This window comes from Maniola hyperantus, chromosome 26, assembly GCF_902806685.2.
Source record: "Maniola hyperantus chromosome 26, iAphHyp1.2, whole genome shotgun sequence".
In the NCBI taxonomy this organism is placed as follows: domain Eukaryota; kingdom Metazoa; phylum Arthropoda; class Insecta; order Lepidoptera; family Nymphalidae; genus Maniola; species Maniola hyperantus.
In genome coordinates this window covers 527,775-548,212 of record NC_048561.1, presented here as the reverse complement: position 1 = coordinate 548,212, position 20,438 = coordinate 527,775, and the positions used below count along the sequence as shown (strand labels likewise).

The 20,438-nt window shown below is 38.9% G+C and overlaps 1 protein-coding gene across 1 annotated transcript in view; it reads left to right on the top strand.

The window, feature by feature from the left end:
* The first annotated feature begins 2,526 nt into the window (after window positions 1-2,526).
* LOC117994048 (uncharacterized) overlaps window positions 2,527-20,438 on the top strand; it is a 28,912-nt gene continuing 11,000 nt past the window's right edge. Inside the window, exons 1-8 of the mRNA XM_069507824.1 lie at window positions 2,527-2,706; window positions 8,213-8,252; window positions 8,810-8,952; window positions 10,025-10,089; window positions 10,756-10,905; window positions 11,476-11,625; window positions 11,840-11,989; window positions 12,319-12,404. Of these exons, the coding sequence (XP_069363925.1) occupies window positions 2,527-2,706; window positions 8,213-8,252; window positions 8,810-8,952; window positions 10,025-10,089; window positions 10,756-10,905; window positions 11,476-11,625; window positions 11,840-11,989; window positions 12,319-12,404 (964 nt within the window). The remainder of the gene's footprint in view (window positions 2,707-8,212; window positions 8,253-8,809; window positions 8,953-10,024; window positions 10,090-10,755; window positions 10,906-11,475; window positions 11,626-11,839; window positions 11,990-12,318; window positions 12,405-20,438) is intronic.

The following is a 20,438-nucleotide window of genomic DNA, read 5'->3' as shown; positions in this document are numbered from 1 at the left end:
CAGTTTCTCCAAATTCACAGAGGCGCTGGGACGACATAATCTGCAAATTAACCTATGACAATCTTTTGAGCTGTAGTACAGGTTCGGCGCGTGCTAGGCTTTTGGCCGTGGGTACGCGTGAGGCTGGCTACTGGCTTCACGCGTACCCTTCGTCAAATACAGGAACATTTCTTGAGCCTGACACGCTCCGAATCGCAACCTGTCTACGGCTCGGGGTTCCAGTCTGCGCTCCTCATAAATGTCTCTGTGGCAGTGATGTCGACAAGCTAGGACATCACGGACTGTCATGCCAAAAAAAGTGCAGGCCGCTTCTCGAGACATGCCGCACTTAACGATATCATACGCCGGTCCCTTGCCACCGTCAACGTGCCAAGTCTACTTGAGCCGACTGGTATTGCAAGAGACGATGGCAAGAGACCGGACGGTATGAGTTTGATTCCATGGAAGGTGGGCCGGGTGCTGGTATGGGATGCAACCTGTTCAGACACGCTGGCCCCTTCCCATCTACATGGAATCAACAACAGAGCTGGTGCGGCATGTGAAGCGGCTGAAAAAGTCAAAACATGCAAATACAGGGGTCTAGGCTCCAAATATGAATTTGTCCCATTCGGTGTCGAGACCCTTGGTCCGTGGGGTCCTAGCGCTATAAGACTTTTTAAGGAAATAGCAAAAAGGTTAGTCGACATCACAGGAGACCGAAGAGCTGCTGTAGAGACTGTGGAGTGACTGAACAAATTGTAATAAAACAAATGTAAATCCGAATGTAAATGTACGAAATCACATGCATCATCTAGGTAGTATGTGGGTACCTATCTATAGAATATTTAAGGAAAATAATATAATATGATTATTAAGGAAAATCAACAAAATTATAATTAGGTATTATGTATACCTAATTAGAAAATTCACTCAATTTGAAAATAGTTGCGAAAACGAAATTTATCCTGTAAGTACATACATAGGTATATATTATAAACTAGATGATGCCCGCGATTTCGATCGCGTGGATTTCGGGTTTTATTGAAATCCCGTGGGAACTCTTTAATTTTCCGGGATAAAAGTACCGATGTACTTCCCCGGGATATAAGCTAACTTTGTATCAAATTTCATCAAAATCGGTTGAACTGTTGGGTCGTGAAAAGCTAGCAGACAAACAGACAGACAGACACACTTTCGCATTTATAATATTAACATGGATGATATTTTACCGTTAGTCATGCTATTAAACCGTACTTCCATATCCATACTTCCATACTAATATTATAAATGCAAAAGTGTGTCTGCCTGTCTGTCTGTCTGCTAGCTTTTCACGGCCCAACGGTTTGACCAATTTTGATGCAATTTGGTACAGAGGTAGCTTACATCCTGGAGAAGGACATAGGATTTTTATCCCGGAAAATCAAAGAGTTCCCGCGGGATTTTGAAAAACCTAAATCCACGCGGATGAAGTCGCGGGAATCAGCTAGTAAGTAATATTATTTAAACCTGAATGTGTATTGGTTTGTTTATTTGTTTGTTTGTTTGTTTCTTTTTAGGTTTCTGTGCCTAAATGGTAAAATATAAACTCTTATGGTACCACAAGTCCGTCTGTTTATCTGGTTTTCATCCATTAATTAGTTAGTATTATAAGTTGACGACCTCCCTGGCGCAGTGGTGAGCGCTGTGGTCTTAATAGTGGGAGGTCCCGGGTTCGATTCCTGGCAGGGGTTTGGAATTTTATAATTTCTAAATTTCTGGTCTGGTCTGGTGGGAGGCTTCGGCCGTGGCTAGTTACCACCCTACCGGCAAAGCCGTGCCGCCAAGCGATTTAGCGTTCCGGTACGATGCCGTGTAGAAACCGAAGGGGTATGGGTTTAATAAAAACTGCCATACCCCTTCCAGGTTAGCCTGCTATCATCTTAGACTGCATCATCACTTACCACCAGGTGAGATTGCAGTCAAGGGCTAACTTGTATCTGAATAAAAAAAAAATTAAAAAAAAAATCACATGATAAGTAAAATTATTTCCATGTTTATTAAAATCACCGAATTCAGGTAACATGAATTGTTTTTAAGCTTTGAGGAAAATCTAAAATTAAATCGATGTTATGTTCTGTATATAAAAGCAGAAAATTTGTGTTAACGGCCATTGAAAATCAACTATCACAGAATATACTTACTTACATTTAGTTTACAAAGTTGCTTAAATATTAATTTATGGTCAATTTAAAATTGTAACTAATTCCCAGTTTATCTAACAGAGCGCGCCTCATCAGAACACCTCTGTTATCTGTACCACTTACAATCGTAAGAAAGGAAGTCAAAATGTTAAAGTTTCTGACAATATTAATTATAGCCTTTGGTGTCGTGAACTGTTATTTTCTAAAAACAGATAATATTCCAATCTACGATGCCGAAAACCCCAAACGTTCATTTAGCGAAGTATTGAGCAAGACAACAGGAAAAAATAATGAAAACACACTTCCCAACGAAGGAATCCCAAAAGCGGAAAATGAAATAAGAGACAGAGCTTCTTTTGTAGACAGTATGAATGAAGATGAGTACTTCAACGCTTTAATGAAGGGATTAAAAGCACTGATGTTGGAAGAACCCAACAATTATGGCCAAATGATTTATGATTATGATGCTTATGATTCAGCGGATACCAATGACTCTGTTGAGCGGTATAGACGCTACGCCGTGATGCGACCGAGATATCACTGTCCAGTGGGATATAACTGGAATTTTAGAAACCGAAGCTGTGTTATTTGTCCTAAGGATAAAAAATGGCTTATATTTGTCCAGAGATGCATAACACCGTATTAATAAATATTAATCCACACCTACATATCTAAATATATAAAAAGAAAAGCTGACTGACTAACTGATTGATCTATCAACGGACGGTTCAAACTACTGGACAGATCGAGCCGAAATTTGGCATGCAGATAGCTATTAATTATAACGTAGACATTCGCTAAGAAAGGATTTTTGAAAATACAACCCCTAAGAGGGTAAAATTGGGGTTTGAAATTTGTGTAGTCAACGCGGACGAAGTTGCGAGCATAAGCTAGTATTATAAATGCGAAAATGGTACAGAACATTTTATAAGAAGAAGAAGACTTGTTGGAAACCGATTTTGTGTCAAAATGTACTGCCACTGGAACATCAAGCAACAAACGACAAGTGGAAACGGGAGGTTAGGGAGTTTGTGTACTCGTCCGTGAAATCACGGATTCCGTAAAAGTGCGAATCGAATGAGTACGTATTTGTATAACGGCCACTTCGAAGACTCACAGATACCAACCGAATACAAATAAGTGCACAAACGCCCTTAGACGCATAAGTGAAGCAAGTGAAGTAATGTGGAGAAATCGGGTCTCCTTGTCTTACTCCGCGCTTTCCTCGTATAGCTTTGTCTAACAGTCGATTCTTTTTCAGGATTTTTTTAAAATCTTTCTCTCCGTAAGAACCATCCTCGTACTTCAAGGAATAATATAAAAAAGAATTAGCGAAATCGGTTCAGCTGTTCTCGAGATTTGCGATCAGCAACACATTTAGCGATTAATTTTTATGTATAGAGATATATATATATAACTATATAATCGGACATCACAGGAGACCGAAGAGCTGGCAGCTACCTCGGACAAAGAATTAGCCTGGCTATCCAAAGGGGGAACGCTGCCAGTATCTTCGGAACCTTGCCTAAAGGGACTCCTTTTGTAATATATTTTAGTTATAATATTATATTTTTTAAAGTTATAGTTTTAGTTTAAATTATTAATTAATTAACTTTTAATTTGTATCTTTTTAAAATGCAATATATACTATATACATATTTCTTCTTTGTTATATTTGTAAAGAATCCCTTGGGTTACAAAAACAATTGAATAGGTACTTCAAAATGATAGTAAATACAACAGTTCATTTTCATTGTTTTGTTAATTTTAAATGATAATATAGCTACATTTGTTATATCTTGGAAAATATAATTTTGATCTCTTCGTATCAGCATTATTCTTTCGTCCCGCCACACACAACGGCACACATTGTATGTAGGTATATATAATATAGTCGTGTACACACGGACACACACGATTGCAATCGGTTTTAATTTTAAATTCGTATGAAGGTTTCCGAATAATACTATTTTTCGATCAATTCAAGTTAAAATCTATATATCTACTAGCTGATGCACGCGACTTTGGTCACGTGGATTTAAGTTTTTTAATATCCTGTGAGAATTATTTGATTTTACATGATAAAAAGTAGCCTATGCCTATGTCACTCTCCATGTTTATACCATCATCATCATCAGCCTGTGGACGTCCACTGTTGGACATAGGCCTTCCCTAAAGAGCGCCACCACACCCGGTCCTCAGCCTTCCTCATCCAGCCACTTCCCGCCAGCCTCTTTATATCGTCGGTCCATGGTGCTGGAGGGCGTCCCACACTACGTTTGCTTAAACGCGGTCTCCACTCAAGGACTTTCCGGCTCCAACGGCCATCGCCTCTACGCCAGGCATGACCTGCCCACTGCCACTTAAGCTTGCTAATAGTTTGGGCTATGTCAGTGACCTTGGTTCTCCTGCGGATCTCCTCATTTCGGATCTTGTCCCTCAAGGAAACTCCTAACATAGCCCTCTCCATAGCTCGCAAGTTTATACCATACCCATGCAAAAATCACGTAGCTCTGTTCCGATGAGATTGACGGACAAACTAACAATGTTCTTTTTAATGAACCAGAATTTCGCATTTATATTATTAGCAATAATAAAACTCCTAATCTAATCAATAATTCTATTTTATTTTCATTAATTTTGACTAAGTTATTATTTTCTCGAGCTGGGATCTGGGAATCTTTCTATGTCAAAAAAACTAATTAAAAAACCCTTTAGTTATTCCGATTAGTCTAAAACTAAAACCTAAAACTCCAAACAGTGTGGTTTAGTGTTTTATTAGTCAAATGTACACAAACACACACACATACACACACAGTGTTATATACACATGTGTGAGACTTGGCCGCGTTTATATTACTCTGTGTTACAGGACAAGTGAGAAATATTGGTGTTCCGTAAAATGTCCGGGTTAAAACGTAAACTACTTTTTGCTGACTACTAAAAAATCCGCCAAGGTATTTTGCTAACTTTTAATTTTTAGATCACCATCATGATCAACCCATGACCGACTTAATGCAGAGCTCGGGTCTAGTATATAAAAGGAAAAAGTGACTGACTGACTGATCTATCTGCTCACCATTTCCGCTGGACGGATCGGGCTGAAATTTGGCATGTAGGCATCCGCTAAGAAAGGATTTTTGAAAATTCAACCCTAAGGGGGTGAAATAGAGGTTTGAAATTTGTGTAGTCCACGCGGACGAAGTCGCGGGCATAAGCTTATTTTATAAATCAAATCTTAGAAAAGAGCAACCGTCAAGTTTCTTGCTGGTTCTACTCGGAATTGCAGAATGCAGATATTCCGAACCAATGTAAGACTCGAAAGCACTGTAAGTAAAACAGTTTGTTTGAACAAACAATTATTTATTTCTATTTTAAAATAGCTGGATACTTATAAGAATGTCCCAACTGTTAATTTTGACTGCAGCGAATATAAAATACAGTACACAGCTGTACATGTAGATTGGTTATACTTATATATAGGCAATCCTTTTGACATTGGCTTACATGGCGCTCGCAAAATTAATTTTTAACTAGCTTATGCTCGCGACTTCGTCCGCGTGGACTACACAAATTTCGATCCATATTTTACCCCTTAGGAGTTGAATTTATAAAAATCCTTTCTTAGCAGATGCCTACGTCATAATAGCTATCTGCATGCCAAACAGCCTGATCCGTTACCCGCCCGGTCCGATAGTTTGAGCTGTGCGTTGATAGATCAGTCAGTCATTCACCTTTTCCTTTTATATATTTAGATAGATTTAGTATTCATTTAATTATAATATTCATTTTGTATTGTATGGCTTAGGTATATTTTTCATGTTTAGGTTAGGTTATTTTAATAACTACAGAGGAATGTGCAGTGCTCAGACAAGCCGCCAAGCGCTTACGAGCACGAAGAAACCAATATTGTAAGTGCTTTTTTCTTTTTCTGTGCAAATAAATAAAATAAATAAATAATGTACGAATTGTTTTATTTAATGCTCGCTGTGACTGTCCGTAATTGGAGTTACACGAGACATATAAAACTCGATAACATTTTATGTAATTTTAAGTGTGTAATTCTGTGGGCGGTTCTTTGAGAAATAAAATAAAATAAAATACCCTAATTTTTTTATAAAAAAAAAAGAATATTTGCCATGTTAAACGACTAATATTCCCCTTTCTTCTCCAACTAAGCGTCAGGCTTGTGCTAGGAGTAGGTACGACAATAGTGCAACGGGCGGGGTTTGAACCGTCGACCTTTCGGTTTTCAGTCCACTCCTTTACCAGTTGAGCTATTGAGGCTCTAAATTGTATCAGTCGTCAGCATGTAAGCGTCGCCTAGCTAAGCAATACCTTGATAAACATGATGCGTGGCGGCCGATAGCTTGTATAGCGATTCGATGGAATCAATACGTGTAATAATAATTATATTTATCTCTACTAACTATATACTTAGGTACCTACCTACTTACTTTGTTAACTACTTTAAATAAAACTTTATATATAAGTCCCGCAAATTGCTATTGCGCTGGAACCACGTCACAAATGGAAATGACGTCATTTTGATGTCAGCCGAAATTAAAATATACCATCATCTCGAAACTTCAGTCTAGTGTTGACGTCACTAAAATGGCGGTCACGTGGTTTAGCGCTTTGCGGGACTTTACAGCTCCATGTTTTATAGCACAAGTAAATGGAAAAATCCGTAAAACGTGGATTTGTGGTTCAGTATATTAAAAATAAATGTGTTCATGAACAAATAATTAGTATTTTCAAATAAATAAATAATAAATAAATAAAAATCTTTTTTATTTGAATAAACTTTTACAAGTACGTTCGAATAGTCAGAGTACAAAGTAAGATTACTCTACCAAGTGGGGAATCATTATGAAAGGGCTTTACTTGAACATTCTACAACAGGTTTTTATTTATTTTTATGCATAATAGTTTTTGATTTTAAAAAATTTAGAGAAAATAGCCGAGTACGGAAACCTCGGTTCGCGAGTCAGATAGCCGAGCACTTGGCCGGTTTTTTTGTTATGAGCGTATTCTACATTCCTGAATCTCTACCCTATAATCTACATATTGAAAAATTTCTTTGTTTCTTCTTCAGTCCTATTCTTCTTTGTAAATCCTGTACCTAGTAATGAATCATGATTCATGAAGGAAAATAAATGAAACACTTCGATAACGTAGTGACACCAATCATTTACAGTGTGAAACTAGGTTGACAATGTTACTCAATAGATGTCGCCACTTTACTACATTTATTAAAAATATATTAATAACCAATTTATTTATTTTTTTGTATGTAGAATAGTAAGGTATTATTTTAATTAACATTTATACCAAAGTACAAAAAATCATAAAAAATATTAGTTTTTGGAACAGTAACTGTGGTTTCTGAACGTGACCGTTTGTATGAATTTGATATCTGACAATTTGACGCTGGTTCCCTGGGAACGGGGACGGGCGCTAATGTGGGACGCAACTTGCGTTGACACATTGGCCCCGTGTCATATCAGGAAGACAGCATCAAGACCGGGAGCCGCAGCAGAAACAGCTGAAAACGGCAAGCGGCGCAAGTATGCCTCTCTTATAGAGAGTTACATTTTTGTGCCGTTTGCCGTGGAGACCCTGGGGCCATGGAGTCTTAGTGCTAAAAATTTTTTACGAGACATTTCACCGCGATTAATAGCCTCAACTGGTGACAGAAGGGCTGGCTCATTTTTTGCGCAGCGGATCAGCCTAGCTGTCCAGCGCGGAAATGCAGCCAGTATTCTTGGCACCATTCCACGCGGTCATGATTTATATAGTAATTAGATAAGGCTAGCTTTAAGTTTTACCATTGAGATAAGTAATATATTCTCACATATTAAAAAAAAAAAAAAAAAAAAAAAAAAAAAAAAAAAAAAAAATTTGACTTGACAATTGACATTTTGTGACTGCCGACGCAAAAAAAACAATTTTTTTCACAAAAAATTAAAAATTATTGTTTACTAGAACAAATTAACTAATATTTAGAAGAATATCATAAAATTTAGAGCTAGAAGTGTACTTTTGAGAAGTGGCAAACATATCTATTCGCCGTGGATCCCAACATAAGTGGTAAATATGTGTTTATTATTGTTTTGAAGATGGTCCGGCGTGGCATTTTAATTTTTATTTTATTACGAAAATTCGCACTTCATTAGTCTGAAATGCTTTCTGAAATAATGTCTCAGACTGGTTAAATAGTATTTGCAAAATAAATTATGTAACAGTGCCGTTAATCATTAAATGTGTTTACATAATGTTCTAGTCCAAAACTTTAACAGATATTTAATGGATATATAAAAGGAATAGGTGTTTGGCTGACTGACTGATCTATCAACGCACAGCTCAAACTACTGGGCGGATCGGGCTGAAATTTTACAAATGTCAGCCTTAGTGATAACTAGCTTACGCTCGCGACTTCGTCCGCGTGGACTACACAAATTTCAAACCCCTATTTCCTCCCTTTAGGGGTTGAATTTTCAAAAATCCTTTCTTAGCAGATGCCTACTTCGCAATAGCTATCTGCATGCCAAATTTCTGCCCGATCCTTCCAGTAGTGTGAGCAGTGCGTTGATAGATCAGTCAGTCAGTCACCTTTTCTTTTTATATATTTAGATTGTTATTTGCAGTGGAGCTATGCACGGGCGAGGCGTGGCGCGCCGCGGGCGTGGCTCGCTCGCCGTCGCACGAGTCGGTGACCACGGAGTTGTCCCTGTTCAGCGTCTCGTCTGCTGCGTCGGATGCCAGGGTGCTCCGGCTGCTGGCTTGCAAGGTGACTCTTTCTATCTCACGCTTAAAGCCAGATGCTGTCACCATATGATCTTGCTTTACTCTATCCACGGAATGAATTTAATATACCGCTTACTCTACCTAATCTGTACTCATCATATTATAAAGAGGTAAAGTTTGTAAGTTTGTTTGTAGGGGGTAATCTCTGGAACTACTGAACCAATTTTGAAAATTCTTTCACCAATAGAAAGCTATATTATTCCTGAGTTACATTATAGCACTTTTATTCCAGAAAATCCAAAAGTTCCATGGGATTTTAGACACTAATTCCAATGAAATGAAAAGAATGTGTGAAATGAATGAATGAAATGAAATGAAAATATTTTTTATTCAAGTACTTTTGAATTGTCGGATGCATCTACCACTGGTTCGGAATGCCTTTCCTACCGAGAACAACCAGCAAGAAACTCGGCGGTTGCTCTTTTCAAATATTTGATATACAAGATTATGTCATGTATAAAAAAGTATTTGCAGTCCTGTGCATTGCTGGAACGAGCTGCAGGCCAAATCCACGCTCTTTTATCATTTACATAATCTTCAATTGTCTAATATGCTTTTTTCAACAGCATACTTTTAATAGATCCAAATATAGGCAAGTCCAAAATAGTTTGAGGGATTTTATTATAAAATAAATAAATAAAATAAAAATCTTTTTTATTTAAATAAACTTTTACAAGTACTTTCGAATAGTACATACCCACAAATGACTTGGACTTTCCTGAGGCGGAAGGTAGGAGCTGCAAGCTTCTTCTACTTCTTCTTCTTCATTCTGGGCCGGTTTCCGCACTTAAGAGCTGCAAGCTTATCCATACTAATATTATAAATGCGAAAGTGTGTCTGTCTGTCTGTCTGCTAGGTTTTCACGGCCCAACTGTTCAACCAATTTTGATGAAATTTGGTACAGAGTTAGCTTATATCCTGGGGAAGGACATAGGCTATTTTTTATCCCAGAAAATCAAAGAGTTCCCACGGGATTTTTAAAAACCTAATTCCACGCGAACGAAGTCGCTGGCATCAATCAGCTAGTTGTATATAATTGATTGTGTTTGTTCCAGGCTGGCCAGGGTCCAGATCCATCATTGAGGGTAGCGAGCCCCAACCCTGAGGGGAAGATGGTCAAGTAAGTATTCCTTTTTTTTAAATAGACTAGCGCTTGGCTGCATTCAGATCTGGTGGGAAGTGATGATGCAGCCTAAGATGGAGCGCGCTTGCCTAGAAGATGCCTATTCACTCTTGACTTGAAGGTAGCCATATGATGATAAAAGGGTGTTTCCAAATCTTAGTGATTCGAACTAAAAATGAGGGGGCAAATCGCTTCATACATATCCATGGAATATTGACTGTATACGGGTACAGACCTTGATTCTAATACCTATGTTCTAAATTCATTTAGATTTTAGAACATAGGTATTAGAATCAGCCATTGTAAGAAAACAGTAACCTTAAAATCTTATAAAATATAATCTAATTTATGTTGCTAGTGCGCAAAGTATAAAATTATAGTTGAGGTGCACATTTTAATATTACGACGCAGCTTGGCGATGTTTTGAAGTACCTATTCAAAAGATGGCGGCCTCAAAACACCTGTTTTATGGTGACATACAAAATATTACCGCACTTGTGCGATAATAATATTTTCGCACGGTCTCTTGTATTATTATTGTATCTACTAATAGAACACTAATAGAAAACTAACAATTGTCACAAACACGCAGGTAAAGAGCATATTTTTGTATAGAAGATGCATCAAGAGAGCAGGAATTACTTTGAAACGTAACCTTTGTAGACGCGGTTCGTGCGCCCTGCCGTTGCAGTCCACGGACGCATGCCGCGAGTTGCTAGCTGGCTGTGCCGTGCTGTGTGCGCAGTTGGGCTTACGTCGGTCATTTAGTGCGGGAGACGTGGCGCAGCCTGCTACTTGCAAGCCCACCAGGAGGTAGGTAGCTCTTCGTCTGTCTACCGCCACAGACGCGGTTCGTGCGCCCTGCCGTTGCAGTCCACGGACGCATGCCGCGAGCTGCTAGCTGGCTGTGCCGTGCTGTGTGCGCAGTTGGGCTTACGTCGGTCATTTAGTGCGGGAGACGTGGCGCAGCCTGCTACTTGCAAGCCCACCAGGAGGTAGGTAGCTCTTCGTCTGTCTACCGCCACAGACGCGGTTCGTGCGCCCTGCCGTTGCAGTCCACGGACGCATGCCGCGAGCTGGCTGTGCCGTGCTGTGTGCGCAGTTGGGCTTACGTCGGTCATTTAGTGCGGAGACGTGGCGCAGCCTGCTACTTGCAAGCCCACCAGGAGGTAGGTAGCTATTCGTCTGTCTACCGCCACAGACGCGGTTCGTGCGCCCTGCCGTTGCAGTCCACGGACGCATGCCGCGAGCTGCTAGCTGGCTGTGCCGTGCTGTGTGCGCAGTTGGGCTTACGTCGGTCATTTAGTGCGGGAGACGTGGCGCAGCCTGCTACTTGCAAGCCCACCAGGAGGTAGGTAGCTATTCGTCTGTCTACCGCCACAGACGCGGTTCGTGCGCCCTGCCGTTGCAGTCCACGGACGCATGCCGCGAGCTGCTAGCTGGCTGTGCCGTGCTGTGTGCGCAGTTGGGCTTACGTCGGTCATTTAGTGCGGGAGACGTGGCGCAGCCTGCTACTTGCAAGCCCACCAGGAGGTAGGTAGCTATTCGTCTGTCTACCGCCACAGACGCGGTTCGTGCGCCCTGCCGTTGCAGTCCACGGACGCATGCCGCGAGCTGCTAGCTGGCTGTGCCGTGCTGTGTGCGCAGTTGGGCTTACGTCGGTCATTTAGTGCGGGAGACGTGGCGCAGCCTGCTACTTGCAAGCCCACCAGGAGGTAGGTAGCTATTCGTCTGTCTACCGCCACAGACGCGGTTCGTGCGCCCTGCCGTTGCAGTCCACGGACGCATGCCGCGAGCTGCTAGCTGGCTGTGCCGTGCTGTGTGCGCAGTTGGGCTTACGTCGGTCATTTAGTGCGGGAGACGTGGCGCAGCCTGCTACTTGCAAGCCCACCAGGAGGTAGGTAGCTATTCGTCTGTCTACCGCCACAGACGCGGTTCGTGCGCCCTGCCGTTGCAGTCCACGGACGCATGCCGCGAGCTGCTAGCTGGCTGTGCCGTGCTGTGTGCGCAGTTGGGCTTACGTCGGTCATTTAGCGCGGGAGACGTGAGGAAGGTCTGGCATACGCTGGCTCTTAGGCCAATGGGTTGATGATGATGATGATGATGATGACGCTTTGTGTTTTAGCGTTTAAACTATTGTGATTTATTTCCATTACATATAATATCTGTCCCGGCTTTACTCACGTACAGACAGATATTATATATAACCCTTTGTGTTGTTTCCAGCGCGACGTCGGAGGTGGGGCTGTGCGCGGCGCTCGAGGCGCTCACCATGACGGCCGCGTCGCGCTCCTGCAGCACGTGGGTCGCGGGTTCGAATTTTGTTCTATTACTATAGTACTTACGCGACAGGTCGAGAACACCCCGGACAGCCACGTGGGTGACGTGCGGGGTCCCCCCCCGCCTCATACGTCGATTGCCCATCTCGACCTGTCGCGTACTATACAATATACATACTCCGCATTTTTGTACGTTTTTTGTCCCTACATTCAGTATTTATGTTACTAGTGCGCAAAGTAAACTATTATAGCCGAGTATAGGACAAGGCTTAGCTACCCGAAGCTAAAACAGGCGGTTTTAGAAAGAGGAGCTATTCGGATGAAGATCGTCAAACTTCGTTTCAAAGAAGGCAACGCGATGATGATGATAATAATTAGTATAAAAAATAGAACAAAACAAACTAATTTTATTATAGAATAGAAATATTTATTTTTCAACTTGCTGTTGTCCGCGACTTCATTTGCGTGGATTTAGATATTCAAAACTCTTTGATTTTCCGGGATATAAAGTAGCCTACAGTACACGGCAGAAAGTAATGTACATCGGCCTTTAGAATGACATTTCGGTTTTGTAGAGCGTTATCTCTGTCACTCATACCTATAGGTATGAAGTTTTGTCGGTCTCAACGACAGTGACGACGCTCTACAAATCTGCTATCTCTAAAGGTCGGTCATGTGACAACAAAACAGCGCAAAAACCTGTATTATATGTATACATAACAAAATTTTGTTTTATCTCTTTAGATTGTAATATTTAGTTTGGGGTTGACTATTAGGGTTCCGTATCCGAAGGACGCCAACGGGACCGTATTACTAAGACTTTGCTGCCCGTCCGTCTGTCTGTCAGCAGACTGTATCTCGTGAACCGTAATAGGTAGAGAGTTGAAATTTTCACAGAACGTATATTTCTATTGCTGCTATAACAAATAACAAGAATTTCAAAATGACCAACATGAAAATTTAAAAAAATGTGTTTACTTCTTTTTACGATGGTACGGAACCCGAGGCGACTCGCACATGACCGATTTTTTATCCCGATAAATCAAAGAGTTCTGATTGGATTTTAAAATACATATCCAAATACACGAAGACGAAGTCGCGGGCGTTATCTATAGTGTGTAACCAGAACGCCAGCAAAAACTTAGCGTTATTGTTATACTACCTAAACACAATCCAATACCAATAACCATTTGCCTCATTTCGTAGTTTTAGTGATTTAGTATTTTTCAAACCCGCAATGTATAGCGTGCAAAACTGAGGTCAACGCCCCGCCTACGACGTGGCATTCACTCCGAGTGACCTAATTAGTAATTACACAACGTTCGTTGACTTCTAGCGTCAGTCAGATGTTTTATTTGCAAATATATCGTGCACTTTTACACAATATAGGATATTTTTTTATATTTTTTTCGCGTTTTTTTTGTGGTATCATATCAGTAATCATCAGTACTATCACCTGTCTTAATTTTTCCTACCGTTCTGGTTACACCCTGTATAATATACACATACAACAATATACATTATGATGTAGAGGCATGCGGCCTCTTCTAAGACTGGCAGCTGTAAAGAAGACATTTCACATCGCAGCTGCCACTTAGAACGGAAATTTGAATACGGAGCGATTCGAAAATCCTGCGGCCCTGGGCGAAATCCAGGGGCCACATTCGCTCCTCAGATACCAAGACCGACACATCACTGTCGAGCACCGAACTCCAGTTTTCTTGATTTCGTCTGTTATATTAATTGTGTTTATCCTGGATTATATCTTGTAAATATGTGAGCAGCCGTTTCATTCATACTCCGTGCTACCACATATTCTCGTAGGGGTCTGTTGTGAATGGAACGGAGAGATTAGTCCTCTTCATACGTGTAATACTGTTTCTTTATAAATTGCTGAAATTTAAATTGTTATGACAGGAAAATTTTACAAAATACAATGGCAATTATGACATGACAATATAACTAAATAAAATTGTTCTAAAAAAGTAAAATGTCTATAAAAATTCCCTTTTTAAAATGAGATGATGAGACGTCACTTATTGTCTATATTGTTCATGGAATGTTAATGTTCTTTTTCACTGAATTTGAAAATTACAAAAATACGTCACTCAAAAATAATTTTCACAAAACAAAATGCAATGTCACAAATATTATTGTTAGAAATTGTTTTTCAGCACAGAGGAAATAATGTCCTTATAAAACCTGGATCCCTCCTCAGGGCGCCTTGGATATGCACTCACAAGGCATGCACGTATGAACCTCGCGTCGGGTTCAGGAGGTTGTGTTGTGGTCAGCGATGTAGGACATTATATTAATTGTGTTTATCCTGGATTATATCTTGTAAATATGTGAGCAGCCGTTTCATTCATACTCCGTGCTACCACAATAATATGTATATTGTTAATGATTTTTTTTCTTCAAGCACATATTAAATCTAACTACCCATCCTTCACTTGTAGGACAAATAATACATGTTTGATTTTTAGAATACCAATTATAATCCTTTGGACATTTATATCTTGCAACAAGAACATCTCCAACATTTGGCTTTGGCCTGAGCACGGGAGGCAATGCCGTGTCGTTGGATATGGAGTCATTATATGTTGGCTTATAATCATTAAATAAACTATTCATTATGTCATCATCACTTCTGTTATTTTCAGTTTCGTTATTATGTAATTTTTCAACTGCCATACTTTTGTTATATTCTTTGACATCTTTCGTTATGTGACGTTGTAAATTTTGAACTACTAACTAGCGTTTCGCTTTTAATAAAAATCAATTTTGTTCAAAGTATGTTGGTGCCACCTAGCATCAAGGTGCAGAACTACGCGTGGGTCGATGTTCAGAGTTCATTCGAGCCACAATAGATGGCGTTTGCTTCGTTGTCAATTGTCGTAAAAATAAAACAAAATAATTAAATAAAACCATAATATCATTTGTTTATTGTTAAGTCATTAACAAAACGGTTCTTATAATATATCCTTAGGTTCCGCAAATATTCAAAAATGAATTGGCTTCATGATCAAACTAAATGAGAGCGGCCACACTCGGGTTGCGTCTGGCAGCACCGATTGGTGAGATTGAGAATTTTTCTGGAGTCAACATGTGAAGACGAATTTTTTCGTTCCAGGAAAATCTCACTCCTTTTCGCCCATGGCTTCGCCTGGGAAAATACAATAGTTATAAATTTAGTCATCCTAACGTATTTCAATGTTTCATCAATTATGTTCCAGTTATTTTTACCTTCCCAAATAAATGAGGATAATGGGTTGTGGGTGGACTCCTGAAAACCATTGGTGGCCAGGAGTTCAATAGGTGAGTTGTGTTTGATCGGGAAAATTCCACGTGTCGAAATTTTCACACAGCACAAATTATAATCTTGTTTTTTCTTTGTTACAGGGTTTCCGTTTGCGTTTCCGTTTGCGTTTCCGTTTGCGTTTCCGTTTTCCGTTTGCGTTTCCGTTTTTAGTTTTCGGTTTTCCGTTTTTTTTTGCTTTCGTTTTCCGTATTTATTTCTTTTGCACATTCACGTTGGCAACTTAATTTCTATGGATAAGACTTGGTGAAAATCTTTGTAAGGAAACATTTCGGTTGTGAAGAATCAAGTTAAATTGAGTTTTGGATCTTGGCCGATGCCGTCCAGCTACATTGCAGTCTTCGCACCTACAAGTAAGCAAATGTTTGTATCCTGGAACAGTTTAGTGAACCTTCTTAGTGTATGTGTACAGTAAGAACCCTGTCTTTACTACTGAGCTTTTATTTTGAAACAATTTTATGAATTTTACTGTGTCATTGTCTATTCCATGCCAATGGCATCTTAAATTTAAAACATAGATTTTATGTACTATCTACCTAAGGCATTCTAATGTATCTAAATTAAGTCTTGGCATTAAGCTAGAATAACTAAGCATTATTAGCCATCACTATGTATTAAGCGACCCCGGTAAAAGTTACATTAAAAAACAATTTTGCCTAACATCTAGCAAATTTCATTTATAACACCTCATATACATTACAAGGGAGTCGACGGCTAGCTTCTATTCTTTACTAGGTAGATAGATCAAGTAAGTAAAATTATTTTTTTTTTCTCTAATCTTTGTAAGGTGGTAGATTATTCCGTATCCGGGTATATTTCTATTCCGCCCAATTTACCACCCTTACAAATGGCGCCCAACGTGGGGCATGAACCCTGGACCCTTGGATTTCTTTCTTACTTAATCAACACTTTATAAATGGTGCTTATGCCGTTTAATTATGTTATCGACTTACCTTGGAGGTGTATAAGTGAATGTTTGCCTTCAGTTTAGTAATAAACATTGCTTAACTGAGTTGTTGTTGGGTATTGCTTTCAATAGTAAGTACATCTTATGTTTGAAAATTCCGGTAACTTAGTATAATTAAAGTTTTGAAACGCTATGTGCCGTTAACTAGTTACACACATACATTTATAAATACTAAGAGTTACAACTTGTGAAACTAAATATATAAACTATATTCAGAGATTACATTAAGTTCAAGTATGAAGTTATGAACAATTTTTTTTTTCAGTGACTTGATACTTCATTATTTTTGTTGAAATTTTGTTTAGAGCTGTGTTAAGGTTATGATAAAAGCTACTTCACACACAAAACATGTTAAGTTTAATTGAATGCTGGTAGTTTAAAGTGACATTTAGAAACAGATTTTGTTGTATTTTAGGTTATGTGTTAAAAGTGTAAAGTAACAGTCATCAAACCATTGCACAATCTCTTTGTTTTTTTTAAAGATAATATGCTATTCAGAGTTCATTGCAACTTTGTTGCCTGTTTACTTTTGTAATTGTAAAGGTTGTAACACACTGTGTACTCATAAAGGTGATACTGCACCTTACAATCATTTATTCAATTTTGGGAAGTTTTATTTTATTATATTTTGTTTACTATAGTAATAATATGTGCTTGTATTATTAACAATATTTTGGAATAGGAACATAATTGATAAAATAGGTTAGGATAGACTTAAGAATATTGTTTTTGTTGTGTATTTTGCTTGTGTATATTTAATAGTTTAAATAACTTCTTTTGTGTTTGTGTTTAACCAATTTGTATAAGGCTAAACATAGACAGTTACACAAGCTCGATATTTTGTTAAATGTGTTTTGACTTAACACAATGGAACAGACTTTTGCCCAGTTTCATTCACTTTTGAAGGACGAATTGTGTTATGAGGTATCCATTCGTTCCGAAACTCCAGCACCTACAGTGCTAGGTTTAAAGAAACAGTTAAAACAATTAATTCAGGAAATTCCTTCTGAATCAATTTTAGAGACAGATTTCTCTTCTGAAAGTGAGTTAGGGGTTATTACTAAAAAACTTCAAGACTTAGAAGATTTATTAAAAAAGTGTTCTGACACTAAAGATAGACATGCCCTCTGTAGGTCTAAAGCTTTAGCTTCACATTTGTACTTTAGAATTTTGAGAATACAGTGTTCCGAACTCAGCTTAATAAGTAGGAAGAGTGAATTACATACAAAGTTGCAGAGTTTGATTTCCAGATTAGATGCTGACAATGAGTCGTCTCACGACGAATCACTGGATTCCGAGAGTACCGCCGTTGACTGCACTGGTGATAAAAATGTTGCCAAGTGGAAGTTAAATTTCAACGGACAGGGTGATCCGCGCAGTTTCATCGAACGCGTTGAGGAATATAAAAGATCTTATGGCGTTTCAGATGGAAAATTATTTGTTTCTGCATTTCATCTTTTTACAGGCCGAGCATTGTTATGGTACAGAGGCAACAAATGTCAAGTTTCGTCTTGGTCAGAATTGAGAACTTTATTTTTAGAGGAATTTGATGCAGTAGATTATGACTACAGGTTGCTAGGTGAAATTCGAGCAAGAACACAAGGCTCTGAAGAACCTGTGTCTATCTATTTCGCTGTAATGTTTTGCATGTTTTCAAGGTTGTCAACACCACTTTCCGAAGAACAAAAGTTACAAATTTTATTACATAATATTCGCCCTTTTTACTCAGAACAATTAGCTCTTGTTGACATTAAGTCTGTCGCAATGTTGAAGGAAAAGTGTCGCAAACTAGAGGCTGCGAGGCAGCGTTCCGCCTTATTTTCTGAGCCTACTAACAGTAAGGCAACTTTAAGTTCAGAGTTTGCTTACAAACAAGTGACAAAACAGATAAACACACTTTCAGTCACACCTGCACCTAAGGTTGATACAAGTAAAGGCACTGATTTTTCGAAAACAAATAAACAACTATGTTACAAGTGCGGCAAGGGTAACCATTCCTTTAAATTTTGCAGGACAGTTCCGAAATTTATTAGATGTTTTTCGTGTGGACGTCAGAACTTTACAGTAAAGACATGTCCAAGTTGTAGTAAAAAGGCGATTAGTAAACCCGCTCCGGACAAAAATTCAAAAAACTAATTAGTAAGAACTGTGCAGAGACACAAGTAAATAACTTGGTCATTAACAACAAAACATCCCTTTTACCTGACACAGTTCTGTATTCAGTGGATAAACGAGACTTTAGGCCACATTTAAAGGTTTTTGTTGACGGTTTTGAGATTACAGGTTTACTAGATTCCGGTGCTTGCGCGTCAATTTTGGGTAACCAGGCGCACAAGGTTTTTTTGAGATTCGGTTATAAACTGCATAGCAGTATTGATACCACATTTTCAGTGGCAAATGGAGACAAACTTGATTGCATGGGTTATATGTTTATTCCGATTACTTATAATTCCGTAACTCACATAATAAAATTTTTTGTAGTACCCTCTATAATAGCGGATGTTATTTTTGGCTGTGACTTTTGGAAAACATTTCAGTTAGCCCCTGGCATTTTTGATAATTTAGAATTAATTAAGGCACCTTCTCAATTTTACAATATTTGTGCGATTGATAATGAACAAATTCATACCATCACTTCTTTTGAAAACTTATCATCTCAACAGAAAGAATTAGCCCAGTCTGTAGTAAATAAATTTTTAGATATTTCTTCAACGAAAATTGGATTGGGTAGAACAAAATTAATTGAACATGTTATTGACACCGGTGATGCCTTGCCAATAAAAATAAAACAATATCCACTTTCTCCCGAAAAGAAGGAAGCTTTAAGTAAAGAGTTAGATAGGATGCTGGAAATGGACGTAGTTACTCCGAGTGAAAGCCCTTGGAATAACCCAGCAATTTTAGTGAAAAAGGCAAATGGAGACTGGAGATTTTGCCTAGATTGCAGGAAATTAAATTCAGTGACAAAGGGGGATTCATACTCAATACCGTACATTCCACAAATTCTAGATAGCTTGAAAGAGGCAAGGTTTTTATCATCGATTGATTTAAGTTCAAGTTTCTGGCAAATTCCGTTAGCTGACGACTCTCAGGAAAAAACCAGTTTTACAGTTCCTGGTAGAGGGTTATTCAAATTTAAAGTCATGCCGTTTGGCCTATGCGGTGCACCAGCACGACAGCAGAGGTTAATGGACCAGTTATTTAATCAAAATTTTTGTAGTGATATTGAAAATGGAATAGTATTTTGTTATATAGATGATATTGTTATTTGTTCTGCTGATTTTGAAACCCATTTAATTTTATTAAACAGAGTTCTGGATAAACTAAAAATGGCTCAACTATCCATAAATTTTGATAAATGTAATTTTTTTAGAAACTCTTTGAAATATTTAGGGTATATAGTGGATGAATTTGGTTTACGCACAGATCCTGGAAAAGTTGCCGCAGTTTTGAACTTTCCGACCCCAAAAACTGCACAGGAGGTAAAGATTTTCCTAGGCACTTGTTCTTGGTACAGGCGCTTTATTAGGAATTTTTCAACCATCGCTGCACCACTCAATAGACTAACGAGTAAAGGAAAGAACGCACCTAAATTTGAGTGGAGCGAACAGGCAGAGGTAGCATTTAATACATTGAAGAATGCGTTGGTAACCGCACCTGTTCTTGCGGTACCGAATTTTGAAAAACCATTCAAAATACATTGTGATGCTTCTGCATATGGTGTTGGCGGTATGCTGACGCAAGAAACCGATGGTTGCGATCATCCCATTGCGTATGTCAG